This window comes from Leuresthes tenuis, unplaced genomic scaffold (assembly GCF_036924035.1).
Source record: "Leuresthes tenuis unplaced genomic scaffold, fLeuTen1.0.hap1 SCAF_11, whole genome shotgun sequence".
In the NCBI taxonomy this organism is placed as follows: Eukaryota; Metazoa; Chordata; class Actinopteri; order Atheriniformes; family Atherinopsidae; genus Leuresthes; species Leuresthes tenuis.
Genome location: NW_027325365.1, coordinates 18,356,649 through 18,374,416, shown reverse-complemented (window position 1 = coordinate 18,374,416; position 17,768 = coordinate 18,356,649). Strand labels below are relative to the sequence as shown.

General features: G+C 43.5%; 2 protein-coding genes across 3 annotated transcripts in view; both read right to left on the bottom strand.

Moving 5' to 3' along the window:
• The window catches only part of atrx (ATRX chromatin remodeler), a 33,041-nt gene extending 16,892 nt beyond the window's left edge, over positions 1–16,149 (bottom strand). The window contains exons 1-24 of one of the 2 annotated variants that reach the window (XM_072395895.1): positions 15,949–16,149; positions 13,970–14,032; positions 13,819–13,868; positions 13,587–13,708; positions 13,396–13,476; positions 13,152–13,261; positions 12,959–13,026; positions 9,890–12,462; positions 9,432–9,507; positions 7,900–8,039; positions 7,634–7,801; positions 7,410–7,524; positions 7,204–7,306; positions 6,760–6,936; positions 5,416–5,557; positions 5,203–5,312; positions 4,698–4,844; positions 4,430–4,607; positions 3,724–3,861; positions 3,424–3,599; positions 3,213–3,330; positions 1,924–2,054; positions 1,603–1,697; positions 1,370–1,509 (exon numbers count right to left, since the gene is read on the bottom strand). In XM_072395895.1, coding sequence (XP_072251996.1) covers positions 1,370–1,509; positions 1,603–1,697; positions 1,924–2,054; positions 3,213–3,330; positions 3,424–3,599; positions 3,724–3,861; positions 4,430–4,607; positions 4,698–4,844; positions 5,203–5,312; positions 5,416–5,557; positions 6,760–6,936; positions 7,204–7,306; positions 7,410–7,524; positions 7,634–7,801; positions 7,900–8,039; positions 9,432–9,507; positions 9,890–12,462; positions 12,959–13,026; positions 13,152–13,261; positions 13,396–13,476; positions 13,587–13,708; positions 13,819–13,868; positions 13,970–14,026 — 5,215 coding nt within the window. In that variant the 5' untranslated portion in view covers positions 14,027–14,032; positions 15,949–16,149. The remainder of the gene's footprint in view (positions 1–1,369; positions 1,510–1,602; positions 1,698–1,923; positions 2,055–3,212; positions 3,331–3,423; positions 3,600–3,723; positions 3,862–4,429; positions 4,608–4,697; positions 4,845–5,202; positions 5,313–5,415; positions 5,558–6,759; positions 6,937–7,203; positions 7,307–7,409; positions 7,525–7,633; positions 7,802–7,899; positions 8,040–9,431; positions 9,508–9,889; positions 12,463–12,958; positions 13,027–13,151; positions 13,262–13,395; positions 13,477–13,586; positions 13,709–13,818; positions 13,869–13,969; positions 14,033–15,948) is intronic. The other variant, XM_072395896.1, reaches the window with a different exon arrangement.
• The window catches only part of LOC140318196 (NEDD4 family-interacting protein 1-like), a 111,179-nt gene continuing 101,173 nt past the window's right edge, over positions 7,763–17,768 (bottom strand). Inside the window, exon 7 of the mRNA XM_072395905.1 lies at positions 7,763–7,772. The gene's annotated coding sequence lies outside the window, so the exon portion shown is untranslated. The remainder of the gene's footprint in view (positions 7,773–17,768) is intronic.

Here is a 17,768-nt window from a genome sequence, read left to right as displayed (position 1 = left end):
TGGTTGTGATACACAGAGTAAGAGATCAGTCTTTGTGAAGTTGGTAAAGTGGAGTCGGCTGGCTGCTAGCTGTGTCGATTTCAATGGAGTAAACCCAACTGTGCTCGAAGCTTTTAGAGGCCTACAATCATCTGGGATCAAACATGGAAAGGGGTAAGAAGTGGAAGTGTCTTTCCTGAAGATGAGCGAGGAGAGCGCTGACGAGAACTCGCTGCGAGTCGAGTATAAACACCCAAGATATTCACCTGTACACCGCTATGTAACACGACTACAATTTCCTTTCCAAAAAACATATTAAGATGGCTGCTGGCCTTGGAGCATTGCGCGAGCACATTATGCTGTTTTGAAGTAAACATTAACACCGATCAAAATGAAGCGGTTATGAAAAAAAAAAAATAAAAAAAATAAAAAATAAATCAATGAATAAAGTTGACTTGCGAGAAAGCTTGAATTCCAGGTAGGAAACAGCAGAGCAGGAGCGTGGACTGACTGTAATGAGGCCACAGCGGCCGTATATTTGCCGTTATCTTTCTTTCATGCCAAAAAGCTGTTTGGGTTGCACAGCGTCAGAGAGCGACTCCAGTGTAAGGGACACGTTTTTAGATTGTCCCTTAATGCACAGAGTTGTCCATTAACTGCATTCGGAAAACGTCCTTGTGCTGAATAAGCAGAGCACCAGCTGTTCTTAAATGAATGAGACCTGGTGCAATTTAAGCGAACCGCACAGCAGCGTTTATAAGCTTTGATTGAACCCGCAGGTACAGTAAACCCCTTCACCTTGACACCGCCTTAAGCTATAGTTAGCCCATGGGTAGCTGTCAGGGTCTAAAGCCCTGCCCCACAGCTTAGAGGAAGACTGAATCAAGCCTCAGAAGTGACACTGGAAGCACTACTGACCCCGGCAGGCACTTAAGTTGCCCACTTTTGGCACATTAATATAAATGTGGCTAATGAATGCAGACTTCCTAATGCATAAAAGATAAGCTTCCTTTTCAACTGCATAACTCTCCACAGATTTTTTTTGAAGATAAATTTAATTCTGTCTTTTAATGTTGCGTGCACTGAGGAGTTTGTCTCTGACACTCCTCACACTTACAGAATACCAATTTCACACCCCAAAAGCCATTTTCTTGAATAATACATTTCAGCAGAGCTGATGCAAAGCAGTAGTTGGCGACAGATTAGGTTCTTACATGGTGGTAAATGTGGCCCACGCGCCATGATGGACAACATGTATAATCTACATTTCAGAAAACGACATGGGGGCAATATTTTAGAAGCCCAAATCATTTTTCATATCGTGTGGGGGCCCTGCTTTTAGTCCCACTATTATGTCAAGCCACCTACTGCATATGTATGACAAGCTTACGTTCTTCAACAGGCTCTGGTCTGTTTCGACCTTCTCCATTCTTTCCACGGGAGCTGGTGTTCCACTCCTTGATGACCTCTACATCATCGCTGTCCGAGTCATCGGATCCCCTCTTTTTACCTTTCCCTTGCTTCTTTTTCCTATCGGATATGAGGAACGTAGGAGGGCACATGGTCAGATAAACCAAGAGACAGTGCAGTCGAATGCAGAAAGCAAAAAAAAAAAGGTTTTACTTCTTTATCTTCTCATCCTCGGATGTCAGACTCATGGACGATTCCTCTGTTTCTGAAGCGATGAATTCGTCCATACTGTCCTCATCAAAGAAACCCTGCAAGACAACGCACTTGTGTGAGACTAATCTGTGTGGTGACGTACAACAGCCAAACACGGTTCTGTATTATGAGTGGCAGAAACTTTCTGTGGCAGTATGTTTGCGGTTCTCCCCTTCGGCTTCATCAGCCAGTGATACATTTGTATCATTTTCCCACATATCATATTCACAGTGTTTGAGTTAAGACTTCAGTGCGGTTTAGTCTCTTCTTCCTCAGCCGTACCCTGTTTTCTTTACTGATGTAGTCCAGCTGAAGGCACCAGGGATGGGTCCAGATTCTGCTGAGTATCTGGAAATCCTGGAAGAGTTTGGTTCCTGTGCGGCCCCGGCCCCCTTCCGAAGCATTCCCAACACCTGCACGCAAGGGACAAAGCAGAAGCAGGGAGATGGATGTGTGTTCCCACTATGTACAGCATGCCCCTAATCTCTTATACATACAGATGATTTTACAGAACAGAGTAACAAAAGTTCAATCTTGACGTGAAGCTCTCAGCTCCTTATTCCGGTCAATTTAATGTTAATCAAACCCAGAAGCATACGATGGCCATTGGTCTGATAGCAATGTGGAAACCAATTAAAAAGCAAAAGATGAATATCTGGGCTTAAAGTGGGTTCAGTCAGCTGCTTTCCAAAGCGAGTGGTGATCGCTGGGTGTCATGTACATGCTCTACAAGTTGGCCTGCACTGACCCCGGGAGGTCAGAACTTACTGTGCATTTTACGCAAGCAGCAACAAAAGAAGTCAACATTTACAGCCATTCCCACCGTGCTGACTGAGTGACTGGTGCTCTACGGTCCAAAGAAGCCACCTCTGAGGTCGTCAGCCAGCGGCTCAACATCAGCACTGTGGACAACCCGGCCTAATGAGCCCACAGCGCATACCACCAATCTCTTTCCCCACCCCCCCACCCCACCCCACATTCCAGGTCTCCTGTTCTTTGTTTTTGGTTTTGGTGTAAAACCTCTGGCCCCTTCTCCCCCCAGATTTCTTTCCCGTTCCTTTATGCCCCCACATCTCCCTCCCATTTACCCCACACCCTCTGTTCCCTCTCTCCCAGAGCTCTTCATTAGGGAGAAACGTGGGAAACTGGGCTTAAAACCTGCCTGCGGCACAGTGCCAGCTGCCACTCTGACACACACACACACACGCACAAACACACAGGTCCTGGGCCACATTCATAGAGGAAAGTCCACTAAACGACTTAACAAAGCACCTTGACAAAGTGAGATACCAGAAAGGCCTTCCATTTATGTAAAAACCCTGCCTGAGTGAATGACATCCAGTAAAGAAAGCACTTTTAAGAGAAGCAGGACTCCCGAAAAAGGATTTAGCCTAGTCCTAGACTACTTACATTTTTCACTTTAAATATGTTTTATTCAAAGACTCAAATCTGTGCCTGGACAATAAGGCTTGACCTACCCTACCAACAGCCACCGTAATTCCTTCAGCTCCGAACACACAAAGATTTACAACAGACACCTGTGCAATCAAAAGCTCCAAAACGCTTCTCACCTGTGAAATGCTCCAGGTAGTGTCTGTAGAGTTTACACTGGAGCGGAGTCACTCGGATCGACAGCACATACTCATGTTTGGGAGGCAAAAACTTTGTGAGCGCTGTGTAATCTTTCCTCTGTGAGGGAGCAGACATGAAAAATAAAAAAAATAGTTACTTGAGGCAAAAAAAAAGAGGAAGTCAAAGAAGAGTGGAGTCGAGATCTTTTACCTGCACGCAGCCAGCCAGCATCTCATAGAGAATGTGAGCCCTCTTCTTCATAATCCGGACATCGTGTAGAGTGGAGTCGGCACACTGGCCGTTCTGAATGGGATTAATGAAGCGGTTCCTGAACTCCTTCACTGACCCGAGCAGGTTCTCCTTAATGAAGTTCACCATGCAGTGGTCTGTAAGAATCAGACATTTTAATTGTGACCTTAATTCAAACATCTACATAAAACTGGGTTATTTAGAACCGTTGTCAATCATCTGCGTTTGTGCACAGCGCCCAGAGGAACCACGATGTCTCACATTCAATAAGGTTGTTTTGTAGAGGAGTTCCTGTCAGCACAATCCTCCTCTTTGTCCTGATAGAGTTCATCGCCTTGGACACAGCTGAAGCTTCATTCTTCAGGATATGACCTTCATCACAGATCACCAAGTCTGGACCTAGTGAAAACCAACAAGGACAATGTTATACAATAATTTAATCCCAGATGCTGTAGGCTGAGAAAAAGTCACCCCTTTATTTGTTAAGTACATTTAGTATTACGGACATATATTACTCACCTAACCTGTATACCAGCCAGACAAATCAATTTCAATAAATTATTTTCTGAAAATATCAGATAGAGGAGAATATTCATCTCAGAGGAAGGTCGACTCTCATCGACTCCCTGGGACTTTTTTTTTTATTAGGATAAAGAAAAACACAGCAAATCAACTTGAACTGATGCCAGCTCCCTTCACTGCTTCTTGTAATCACCGCAGTTAATACAGCAGCTCAACTGCTTCAAGGGAAAACAGTCAAGTTCTATATTGTTTCTTCATCTAAATAACAGACTATTAAACCAAAACGGCACCTAATTGGTGCGGATACCATTTCATGCTATATCGAGCCCTGTATCCAACATTGAATCCTCTTCAAACCTTTCAAATAGAGGCATTTTCGAGAATTTCCGGCACCATTAAGAACCCAGCTATTCACTCTTTGAAATAACATTACAAAACACTGTACCTGGATCTACAAGTGTCTTCTGAAAGGTCTCTTTGAGCTTCTTGCTCTTGATGTTCCTGCCCTGTGTCAGGTTTCGGTACATCTCGTAGCCCATGATCATCACGCCGCCCGACTCTTGCCATCTCTGGAGGGCATAGGCTCTCTCCTGAGGCCTCTTCACTGTAGCTAGTTCAGTCACCTGTTAAGCAACCCAAATATATAAATGTGCTGAGCTCCATACCGCAAATAAAAAGAAAGGGCATGAAAGATCACAAGGGCCACTTCTTACCTCTAAACTCTCATCGTCTTCCAAACCTTGTTGCCACTTCTCAAACTCATTAAGCCAGTTAAGGACGGTGTTCAAGGGACAAACCACCAGCGCGGTGGCAAAATTAAGCTTCTCACAAAGCAGCAATGTATGAAGCAATGTCACCACCTACAGGGCAAAATGGGAACTACAGTTAAACACAATAACACCACAAAGTTGTGGAGACCATAATTGGCTCACTGGCACTTGACATGATTCATCCTGCAGTTTTCTGTGTGTTATGGCCTCACAGCTGGTTTAGAACAGTTAAAAACATTGTATTGGGCAAGACTCAAGGAAACAAAGTTCATCTGAGGGAAATAAGTCTAGCATTGACAAATAATATTCCAAATTCTACTGGCCCCTACATGCATAAATCATATATAATTCATGTCAAATTAACATGATATTTGGAACAACAGCAGAAAGATACAGAAAAATACAACAAAGTGTTTCCGTTTCCTCTTTCTTTTTTTTGGTTTTGTACCTGCAGAGTTTTCCCAAGACCCATACAATGGGCCAGGATGCAGCCGGAACCAACAGACTTCTCAATCTTTTTCACAGCTTCACAGCAGCAGTCCCACATAAACTGCACCCCTGAAACGAAACAGGACGACAGCAGGGACATGCCTCGGTCAGGAGGATCTCATGCCTGTCCGGCCAAAAAACTTCTGCAAATAAAGAAACTGCCTTCACATACCATCCACCTGGTGAGGTTTGAGCTTCGTAACAAGGTTCCTGTGCACCTGCACCAGCGGCTCCTTGGTCTCTTCATCCTCATCGAGTACAAGCTTGGTCGTGATGGGGCAGACCATCTTGGAAGCCTCCTCCACAACGATCACCTGAGAGAGGATTAAAGGCGGGTAAAAACATGTCTTGAAAAAAAAAAAAAAAAGAAGAAGAAAAAATTACAATAAAACAAGCGCATAGGATCCAAAAATGCATCGATCTTCATATTCTGGAGATGCAGAATTATGTTAGAGCAGGATGAGGCCAAGTTCACCGAACAAACATGCCCACAAAGTCGCATCCAAAAAAAAGAAATATCAGGGAGATGATGAGCAGAGCAGATGAAAGACAAAAGCTCCCACGGAGTCCAGCGCCTATTAAAGTCCTGCAGCACAGGCGGTAGGGCAGAAGGCACCAGTGCTAGTTTATCTAGTTCATGTTCCATAGCTTTGTTTGCTTACACCACAAATTGTAAAAGGTTAAATGAAGGCTCAATTCACTGCGATGAGCCCACAGCTGCCCGATTACAGGAGGATCAACTGGATCACTGGTTGGGTAACTGGAGGAGTGGGATAGAAAGTGACACCGCTGTGGGGTTAAGGTTTTGAGGCGATGGACTGCGACCAGGACACAGTACAGGGACCCTGCATCCAGCCTCCATCGAGTCTGTTACGCCTCCAAACAGGCTGCTGGGCGTGTGGTTATCTGAAGGATAGCGAATCCTAGGAGAGCGCTTTTATTTTAGGGAGCCCGTCTCGCTCGCAATGGAAACCATCACAACCCGCCCAGTCACAGGCAACGGCCTTCTGTGGCAGGCCTGGGGGAGCGATGAAAGGCCCCGCCTGCAGCAGACACCCACAGGCCTCGGGAGGCCTCGGGAGGCCCCGGGAGCGGGGCGCGCTACTGGCAGCCGACTGTGTAGATCCTAGCTGTGAAATATCCAGCTCGGCTTAACTTAGAAACAATGTGCCCCAAGACAAAATTATTATTATTAAAACTACAGCAAACTAAATGACAGTAAAAGCCTGCCACGCATTGTTCACCATAGTTTTCAGTACATGGACTCAGGCCGGCGGACATTTGTGAAACTGCTATAACTTAGCGCTGTTTGATTTGATTTTGTCAATAGTGTAACTCGTACAATGCCACACCGCTACTCATTAGCTCTCCTAACAACCAATATCCTGGGGGAAATGATTAAATTAATGTTATCAGAGAACTGAATGAGATCCTGGACATTCAGCCTGGTAAGCAGAAATGCTGTTTGAGTTGCTAATGTAACGGCTCATTCCATTTTCCGATAAGACGGACTTACCTCTCGGAGTTTCTCTCTGAGTGCCTCTCTCTCGGCGATACGTTTCCTCCTCTCCTCCTCCTCTTTCAGAGCATCTCTCGTCTCTGTCCGCAGTTTGTCATCCTTCAGGATCTTGCGAATCTTTTTACGGCCCTTGCGGCCTTCTCCATCTGGGTCGTCGTCATCTTCCTCTCCGCTCTGTGGAAATGAACATTGGTTTCAGCCGTCTGATCTTCAGCCCTGAGGTAAAAGTACCAAGTAACCCCATGATCCTTTTGTCCCCGTAATAATCTTCAAAACACACTCCAGGGGGAAATTCAGATCTAATTTTAGGTGTCATGCATGACTTGAATAGTAAACTTTTGGAGGGTCCATCGCCTACACCAAATAATCCTGCCAAGAGATTAAAAAAAGAAGCTTTGGGACATTTCCAAAGTTCTACCAAGCGCACAGCATTTAAAACACCTTCTCGTTGCTGGAGGAAGAATCCTGAACTTTGATCCTGCGTCGCTTCTTCTTCTGCTGCTTGTAACTTCTCCGTTTCTCATCATCCCTCCTCTTCGCAGATCTACAGGGACAAACGCACGACTGAATTATCCAAGAGCAGCGCAAGATCCCTCCTGGTCCACCTGCGGTGAAATAAATAACCGAATGGAGCTCTTTCCCCTCACCTGGTCTTTCGGCGCTTGTCGTCGTTTTCGGATTCGCTGACCTCCTCGCTCATCCCCGACTCTGAGCTGGACTCTGAGTTCTCAAAGTCTGAGTCTGCAGAGTCATCGCTGCCTACTGACAGACAAACAGCAACGATAAAAATAACATAAAAAGTCAATCGACAGGCTCCCAATTGACAAAATACAGAATAAAAAATAAAAAAAGAAGAAAATTTTGAATTTGCCTTTCTGCGACTTCTTCTTGCCCCCCTTGTTCTTCTTTTCTTTACCGACAGCTTTCTCCTCCCCTGATTCACCCTCACTGAGAGAGAGCTTATGACGAAGCAGCTTGTGGCGTCTGCCGCTCTTCTTCACTTCCACGTCTGATCCGGAGTCCTCGGAATCGTCTTGCTCTTGGAGGAGAGACGCAAATCATTTGAGACGACGTAAAAGATAAAAACAGGCCTATCTGTAGGCGAGCGTGCACATGCACATCTAACTAAGAAGCTACCTTGCTCCTCCTCTTGTTTTCCAGCTTTAGTCTTTTTGGAAGACTTCTTTTCCGTCACTGCTTCTTCGTCATCGGAGGAGCTATCTGCTGCTGACGAATAGTTGGATTTTATTTGGGCAAGAAGCATTTTCTTAGCAATCCTACGGAAAAAGAACGCAAACAGACAAAAGAAGATGGTTTTACTTCAACCCCACAATAAAAACAGTCACTTTTTTTCCATAGTTTTGGGTGGTCCTGCGACTTGTATATCAAAATATATATAATCTAACATGTTTTTAAATGTTAATTCATACCGACTGACATGAATCAAGGAGTAAACATAATATATAAAGACAGCTGAGAAAGACGCCAAAAAGAAAATCCCATTCTGCAGATTACAAACTGCAGGTAGTAAAATAAGCAGCCGAAAACCGGTAATCGAGCCGCAGAAAGAAAGTTTGGAGCGAGTGAGAAAAGCAGAGGTTGAGATGGCCAGAGCTGGAGGAGCGAGTCCACAGGTGGGTGCTTGAACAGCGTGCTGACGGGAGCGGCCCGTCAGCGGTGGAGTTGCGTCTCCCCGCCCTGGTATTTGTCAAGGAGATGAATGTAAATGACTTTGCCGGCGGGCCTTCTTGGTGTTACCGCTTCATGCATAGCAACCGCCTCTCTATCAGAGCAGCGGTGTGTCAGAAACTGCCAGCAGACTAGCTGAACACAACGTGTCACCGGATCATATTAACATAATAACACCTATTCAGCCGTGTGCTGTTGTGTAGTTGAATAACTTGCCTTTCCAGATTAAATGTTTGTTCTAGGATTTTGTGAAATAAATTTCTAAATAAATGCAATTTATAGTCCGGTGCGACTTATATATGTTTTTTTTCTCTCTTCACGAGGCTTTTTATTTTTTGACTGACGCGACTTAAACTCCGGAAAATGCGGTAGTTATTTCTATCATTTGAAAAAAATATTTAAATATCATTTAAAAAAAAAGAACTAAATGTATGGCAAAGTCAAAATAAATTAAAGGAATAAATCATCTTCAAAGGACATAATTAGATCAATACAATGCAGGGGAAATAATTCAGAAATAAATACAGAAATAGCAAATTAACAAAGAAAGACATCAAATTAAATCCAAGTAAAATTAATACAATTTTGAACTGAGTGAAGTAAATAAGTAGCTAGATTAACACAAGCTTAAACCAATTCAGTCTAAAATTAAAGCAGAAAAATTTATTTATTTCATACACTTAAATTATTTTCAGAATAAATTATTGTTTTATTCATTTTTAGAGCTTTTTTTCTAGTAACTCCAGTCGAAGGAAGACTGTGAGCAGCCACTTTATTCTGAGCTAATGGCGATATGTAGCAACAGACCAGAGCATCTGTTAGGTTAAACATCTCAAATGGCAATGAAGAGCACAGAAAGTATCAATCAAACTCAGTTGTCTGACCCCGACAGATCATTTAGCGATTAGTCCAGAACCGGGTCCAGCTTAGCACTGGCTCCCAAATACCCATCCCCCTCTCCGAGGCATCTTTCTAAGTACCTGTTTTCTGGATCATCGTCGTCGTCATCATCTTCACAATCCTGAGTTGCACCTTCTTTAGTGTCCACTTCATCTCCTGTGCAACGAAACAATATCAATGCAGTGTAATGGAGGGGGAAAGATGGAGGAAACACTTCCCTCCATCCCTGAAAATCATTAGTCATCTTAAATTTCCTTCGGGATTATCAAAGCATGTGTTCATTTAATGCTGTCATGCGATTTAAGCAAGAGATTTGATCTTGAGCACACGCATCTGCAAACTAATGTGATGTCACACAAAAATTTAAGTGCTACTTCCAGCAGTCCTCAAGCTGACCAGCTGCTGACTCAGGGTGTGTGTGTGTGTGTGTGTGTGTGTTTAGTCATTCAATCACCTGATGAAACCTTTGATGAGCAGGAAACTGACTGCACTTTAAGCTATTTTTAGATGCATGGATTTCCGAGTTGGACCGCCTTACCTGAGGACTGACGGAAGGCTCCACTGCCTCCCACTAGATTATCCTCCACAATGGGTTTGATCTTTTGCTCGTCACTGTCCTCTCCTGAGTCACCTTCAGCCTGCTCCTCCTCCTCATCCTCCTCCTCCTCCTCTTCCTCCTCACTGGAGGACGACTGCAGCTTGGAGGCTGCTTTCGAGCTCCTTCCCCTCCGCTTCTTTTCATAAGACCGCCTCCGGCTGGTCGACTTCCTTTCAGGTGAGCTTTTCTCTTCCTCTTTTGCAGCATCTTGCTTCTTGACACGGGTAGATCTCCTCTTTGTTGTGCCCACTTCACTCTTTGTTTCCTTCTCTTTGTCAGAGTCAGAGTCAGAGGAGTCCGACTTGCTTTGCTTCTTCTTCTTCTTCTTGGACGTCTTCTGGCATTTATTCTCCACGTCTGAATCTGAGCTTTCGGACTTCCTTTTGCGTTTGGACGACTTCTCTGTATCCCGTGCGGATGCCTTTGATTTGAATAAACGCTTTTTGGTTTTTGTGCTTTCCGGTTCCTCATCTGTGCTGTTGCCTGCTGCAGCTTTCTCCAGCAATATGTGGGGAACTTCATCCGAGTCAGAATCTTCCACCGTTTTCTCTGCAGCCTTGCTCTTCTTCCTACCCTCTTTTTTGGGATTACTGGATTTCTTGGAGGATTTGGCCTTGTCCTTACGGTCTCCCTCTGACTCTGACTCAGAGGACTCATTCTTGTTCTTATTCTCTGCCTGCTTCCTCAAAGGAGTGGTCTTCACTCTACTAGAGCGGCGGCTGGGTGGTGGGCTGTCAGTCTCATCTACAGACTTGTCCTTGTCATCGCCTTCTTCCTTACACTTTTTTTGCTGCTCGGCATCTTTTTCCCTGTTCTGGGACCTGAACGACCTTGACCCACAAGTTGTCACGACGGGCACAGGAGTCAGCTTGACTATCAGGTTCTTCACTTTAGGCTGGGGGCGCAGAGTTTCTGCAGGAGGTTCGTTTGACTTTGAGTCAGTTTCTGGAACCGAGTTGGTGTCAGTCTGTGAGAGCATGGAGGAATCCGCAAGGCTCTCTACCATCTGAAAAAGCTCCTCGGGAACTGAAGGAGGCACAGACATAATGTCACGATCTAAGGACAACTCATTAGCTGACACTGGCCCATCATCGCAGGGTTCAGTTTTGATGATCTTTTTGGTTACGTCAGTTCCTGTTTGGTGGTCTATCATTTCAGCCTCATTGGACACCGCAGTGCTGTCCACATCTTGCTCTTTATGCTGCTTCCCGTCCACCTCTTGAGTCGGTTCCGCTTCCCCAACTGAATCTGCTTTACCATTCTGCTTCTTGTCCACCTTTTCAGTTGTCTCAGCTTCGCAAACTGAATCTGCTTCATTATGCTGCTTCTTGTCCACCTTTTCAGTTGTCTCAGCTTCCCAAACTGAATCGGTTTCATTACGCTGCTTCTTGTCCAGCTTCTCAGTTGTCTCAGCTTGGCAAACTGAATCGGTTTCATTACGCTGCTTCTTTTCCACCTTTTCAGTTGTCTCATCTTTGCAAACTGAACCGGTTTCATTACGCTGCTTCTTTTCCACCTTTTCAGTTGTCTCATCTTTGCAAACTGAACCGGTTTCATTACGCTGCTTCTTGTCCACCTTTTCAGTTGTCTCATCTTTGCAAACTGAATCGGTTTCATTACGCTGCTTCTTGTCCAGCTTCTCAGTGGTCTCAGCTTTGCAAACTGAATCGGTTTCATTACGCTGCTTCTTGTCCAGCTTCTCAGTTGTCTCAGCTTGACAAACTGAGTCGGCTTCATTATGCTGCTCCATCTCCTCCTCAGCAGCCTCGGCTTCACAAACTGAATGTGCTTCCTTGTGCAGCTCTTCGTCCAACTCTTGAGCCGTTTTAGCCTCATGCACTACATCTGCAGCACTATCCACGTGATCGTTTTCTGCAGGTTCCACAACATTAGCGCTCTTTTTCTCAACACGTTTCCCTTCGTTGCCATTCTGCAACTCCATGTTTTTGAACTCAGGCTCCAAAGCCCCTTCCAAAGCATTGTGGGCTTTTTTCAGATCAGAAAGCACCGCCTTGAAGGCTTTCAAATGCCTATACCTGATAGACTTATCTCCCTGGTCTCCGTCTGCCTGCTGGATGAACTGGATGAACGTATTATTCAAGCCGGTTGTTGTCTCGACAAGCTTTTTAGCTTTCTTTATCAGTTCTTTGGGTACCTGAAGCTTTTTGTAGGAGAACGTCATGGTTCCCGAGCCTTCAGAGTGTTCTTTTCCATTTGCAACTGCTTTGTGCTCTTTGGCTGCTTTGCTCTTGTCTGTCTTGCTCTCCCGCATCTCTGTTTTCTCTGTTTTCCGCTGTTTGAGTTCCATGCATTCTTGTTTCTCCATGATGCTGCGGCATTTGGAGACCAGATCCTGGAGGGGCTCGGGGCGGCACACATAGCAATCCCACTTCGAGTTCTCATCTGTAATGCCTGACAGCTCTTTCCTGCCCAGGTTCCGCAGAATGCACTTCTTACAAAAGGCGTTGCTGCAGTAGTCACAGCAGATAAGCTTTCCACCTTCAGCACACCACCTGTGGAGAAAGAGTTGAACAATGCTTGAGGGGAAAATGGCAAATGACGCCAAGATCTTGCGACTATTCGCACACAGATTTTGAAAATGACTCGCACTAATTACAGAAATTTAACAAACACACACAGTCACTCAAATTATCAGCACTATATGACACATTTTCATGTGAATCAAACATCAGAAAAGGTGAGTGGAAATGCTGCACTCTTAAAATGCCCAGCCAGACTTACCATGTTAAAAGTCATATCTCGCTAATTCTGTTGTGTCAAATTTTTGCCGCTCTAGTGTAACGCATACGATGATCAGTCACAACACCATGACCACTGACGGGCAAAGTGATTAGCACCGCTCATTTTGTTCCAATCCCATTGGTCTGGTGGGAAAATGTGCATCTTGGCATTCACGTGGTTACTTTGACGCTCGCCAGCAACCCAAAACTTTTCGCAACGAACTGGGAATTCCAGTGTTTTGTTGGTCTTGTTTAAAAGATGTTTTACCTGCATTGCTCGTCCATCCCGTCAGAATCCCTGCTGATGTCGTCACTTGTGTAGTACTTGTAGCATGACTGGAGAAGAGGAAAGAATGTGATCATCAATACATAAAAAATAAATACATTTAAAAAAGGTAATAACGAAACCTCAATGTAACGGTTACAAAAAATAAGTGGGATGTATATCTGGCCTTTCCTACCTTGCAAATAAGTACTTTGAGCACAGGGTGTTCGTACACCGAGTTGCGCTGGAACTGGTTTACTTGTTTTCCGCAGGCTGTGCAGCTGACCTTCTTCTGCAGAGTATCATCTGGGATGAAGGAAGGGGACAAAAGTCACTTCCCTGCATTCAGTTTTTCCCCCCTTATTCCCTGTAGATGTGCAGTCACGAACACTGAAATATCAAACATGTTTAGTTTCTGAAAAAAAAAGAGATAAGATCACCTATTTTTTTCTGTTTGAAATCCACTCGAAGCTTCATGGCACCTTTATTCTCATTCCCAGTTGGTCTCATCACTAAAGTGCCTAAAAGATTAAGCACAAATAAAGCATTTTTCCCCCCCCAAATAAAACGGCATTCATTTTAGCACTCACAAAGTCTACGTTAAACCCAACGAGTGTCTAATAGTTCATACCTTTAGATCCGCTGCCTGTATTGCCCTCAGATGGATTGTCAGACGTGGCGCCTTCATTTTCACTGTCGGCCGAGGCATCGGATTCATTTCGCACGGTGCTCTTAGCCACAGTGGCGGGCTTCCTAAAACATTTGAACAGGTAACTTTAACACTTCAAGCTGCATCTGTGCGAACAACATGTGACTGCAAAGTAAAACCAGTAAGATGTACATTCAACAAACGAGCTCCTCACCTCTTGCTGCGAGAAGAGGAAGAATTCATGCAGTCCACAGAGCTCCCAGGCTGGAGACGAACCACAATTTATTACAACAGCTTATCAATTAAGACCAAATTCCCAAAATGGAGCGCGAACGCATCTACTGTCAACAAAGTGGCACACTTACCTCCTCTTCTTTCTCTGCCATTTGGTCTAGTTGGGATTCAGAAGCAGCCAGACTCATTTTTACCTGTAGAGACATTTGAAATGATTTTTTTCTCTTACATGAACATGCCGGCAGACATGCAGGTTTGGCAGATAAAACAAAAACAGGGCCACCAGCCAGAATCAATCAATAAAGTAAAAGTAATTTACTAATGAGTTCAGATTAAAGTTGTTGATCTACAGGCTGAGGTAAATACAAACCTTTTGCTTGTAAAATATATATATATTTAATTCTCAGTAGAAATTTTCTGTACGTTTATTTGACACTGGCAGCTGAGTTTAATACTGGACCCTGACTGCAGCTGTTCTTAGCATCAGTACCATTATCCAGGCACAAGTCGTGAACTGAGGAGTACTTCATGCAATAACTCTACTATTTCTTTACATTCATAATGTACATTCCCAAGTCCCCAAAACAATTAGGAGACTCTCGAATACATTATTGTTAATAGGATGCATAGAAATGAGAACCTTTTTAGAAAAACAAAACAAAAATCCTGACGTTTAACGAAACACATTTAAACAAACAAACACATACTGTAACATTATCCAACATTACGTAACACTTCCTTGTTTTTTGGCTAAAGGCTGCCATTGGATGTTGTTGCGCATTACACACTGGTGGGTTTTCTGCAATGCGTCCCATTGTATTTCTCTTATTTTGTCTTTTTCTTCTAATATGGTGCTATGTTTCAACAACCACCTTAATGCTGAATTCCTCAAACGAGACTTAGAAACAGCTATATGGACTCTTAGTAAACAAAGAACTGAATAACAAAGAATAGACGAGATCACCTTGAAAAAAAAAAAACATTAAAACCTTTCTTAAATTGACTACACAATATCTTTATCTCCAAGAGGTAACAACAAGTGCGTCGGGGACACGGATATGTGAACGTCTGGTACACTACACGTTAAAAGTATGATTAAGAACTGAAATGTCAGGAAAACGACATCATCTTCCACTTTTTCATTATGGTGAGAATGCAACAGTGTTATTGTGGTGAATGGCAACAAACTCCCACAGAGCTTCACTCACACGTGAATAGCCACATTAATACGAACAGCATGTTCACAGTATCAGTTCACACAATGTCAACTTGTGTCTCGTGTCAAATCTTTGGGCTAATAAGCTGCCTTTACGTGCATTTGTTTGGAGCACAGCACTCTCAAAACATGGCTACTAGTGTTTATTTCGGCGTCATCATAATGTGTTGATGGCCCTGAGCTTTGTTTACTATTTGGCCCCGTCATTAGTAACATATATTTAAAAAAAAAGAAGAAAAAAAAAGAAAGAAAGAAATGTCAATCCGGCTCGTGTCTCTGTATTTTCAGCTGTATGCGGTTTAGTTATCCTTGACAAAGCCTTCCCGGGGTTTTGACAACCCAGAAACTCGTGACGTGCAGTTATGTCAAGAAAAAGCTTGCGAATATTTAGCAGGTTTCTCAGTTGGGTGGCATTTAATGCACAGCTCCATTGCCCCAACGTTGCCCTGACAACATCGCAATCCTGCCAGTGCGTATAAAGGTCCAGTGCATGGGCATGCACCGATGCATGCACAGGCCTCCCCTCCCTTTGAATACAACATGGCACAAACCCGCGCGCGCACCAGAAGCCTGGCACTGCCTTGTAGCATCTAAAGTAGCAATGTAGCATCTAGCTAGCAACAACAGAACACAATTACATGCATTTCCATCACCAACCACTTTTCGGGGGTTTCTCTATGTAGGCAGACGTTTCGAGATTGTCAAGGAAACGTTCCAATGTCCCTGCGTGCGAAATGTAACATTGCCGGCTGCGTAGCTAATAGCTACCATTCATGTAGCCTAGCTGGCTAAGTAGCGCTAAGTACGATGGCCCGGCTTGCCGCTAGCGGAGGTAGCACAGTAATCAATGCAAAACTGACTTGTCTAAACAATCAGCATAAACAATGTCCCTACCTGCTTCCCAGCGTCGTCATTTCCTGACAGACACGCGCGAGTTTAGCTGTGGCTACAAGCTGCTCGGTTCACTCCAAGATGCAAATTTTCGACGGCGTGGAAGCAAAAAATTTGAGCTGAGAGCCGAAACAACTCCAGTCAGGAGAGACAAAGCAAGGGGACCATCTTGCCGGATGACTGTGGACGCAGTAAAATGGCGCATCCAGCCTCAATCTTGTGCGTGTTTCCATTGGTTGGCTGCCTCAGAGGATCTGCTGCTCGGATTGGTCGAGGTGCTCCAAATGTTATAGATTCTCCCCGGTTGAAGGAACAAAACATTTCCTCTAGATTAGAAAGTGGAACAGACCGTCGGCTGTTGTTGGTGCTGCTGCAGACGAAGTTATATCCTTTTCACTCATTTTTGATACCGTCAAAGACGCGTTATTTTTACCCAAACTCTAAAAAGCAAAAAAAAAAAAAAATTACACATGTCTACTTAAATAGGTGAACATTTAAAGTTTTTGTTAATTAGGCTTTAATTAAGAGATACGTGAACAGTACTTGCGTTAAATGGAATATGAAATTAATCACCTTTTATGAATTTTTAGAGCATATTTGGGTGTCTGAAGTCAGATTTCTCATCGCACTCCCGGCTCAGAGTAGATTTACCCAGTCTCCTTATGTTTGTCTCGACTTAACTTAAAACAGAAGTGGGGAGTTCAAACTTTTTGTTCTTGCTTTTTGCTTTGCTATTAACAGATATTCATCAGCAGTTGTATAGTTAATTCAACCGGACAAGGAGATTGGCTAACAATGCTCTATCAGTACTTTGATTAATGGCTTATGTCTGGCTAGGAAATCTTAGCACCTTAGTTCTGTTTTCGACTAACAGGAAAATAAGATCCTCAAGGATATTTGTTCAATTTTAGCACATTTCACACCTCGATCTTAGAAGTTTGCTGCCTTTCACAAATGTTCTCTGCTATTTTGCAATACATGGTACCGTAATATTTACAATGTACCTCGTTCCTTGTACCTTGTTTTTATCTATATAGTTTTTGTAGTTAAATGCAATTTTTATTGTCTTGTTATTGTGGGATTAAAAAAAACCCAACTTTGTTCAATTTTATGTCAGAAAATCTACCAACTGCTGTTTTCACATCATGTAAAGTACTGTGAACAATTGCTGTAGCTGTGGCACTTTTTCACTTTGACTGCAGAATTTGGAGGAAAACGTGTACCAATTCCCACAACTGCTTCCCAATCCTCTACTACTTTTTCCCCTTAACACCAGGTGTCCTAAGAATTGTAAAAAGTAAAATAAAATGTAAACTGTTCAGATAAATTTTAGATGCACTAAGTAAAATCTTGAAACTAGACTTTTTACTTCACAACATATAGCTTCTAAGATTTTTATACTCAGGCCTTTGAATTTGTGCAGTACAATAGGGAAAACTTTCCTTAAAGCTGGGAAATAATGCCATCAAACAATGTGCCCTGTTTCAATTATACAGCACTGTGCAAAGCCTCGATCCACCCCTCATCCTTTAATGTATTGCCAGCAGTTTATTATCACCTTGAATCGAATTAGATTGAATTGAATTGAGACCTGTGATGGACTGGCGACCCATCCAGCGTTCACCTCGCCCAATTGAAAATGGAAGGATGAATTCAATTGAACTGAATTGAATGATAATACATTTTCCATAAAGCATAAAGAATCAGTAACAGTTATTAGTCATTGTAAAAAAAAACAACTGATGGTGTAGAGATACCTCCTGTATCGTTCTGTGTTGCAGCGTAGCTGAAGAAGCCTCAGACTGAACGCTCTGTTTTTTGCA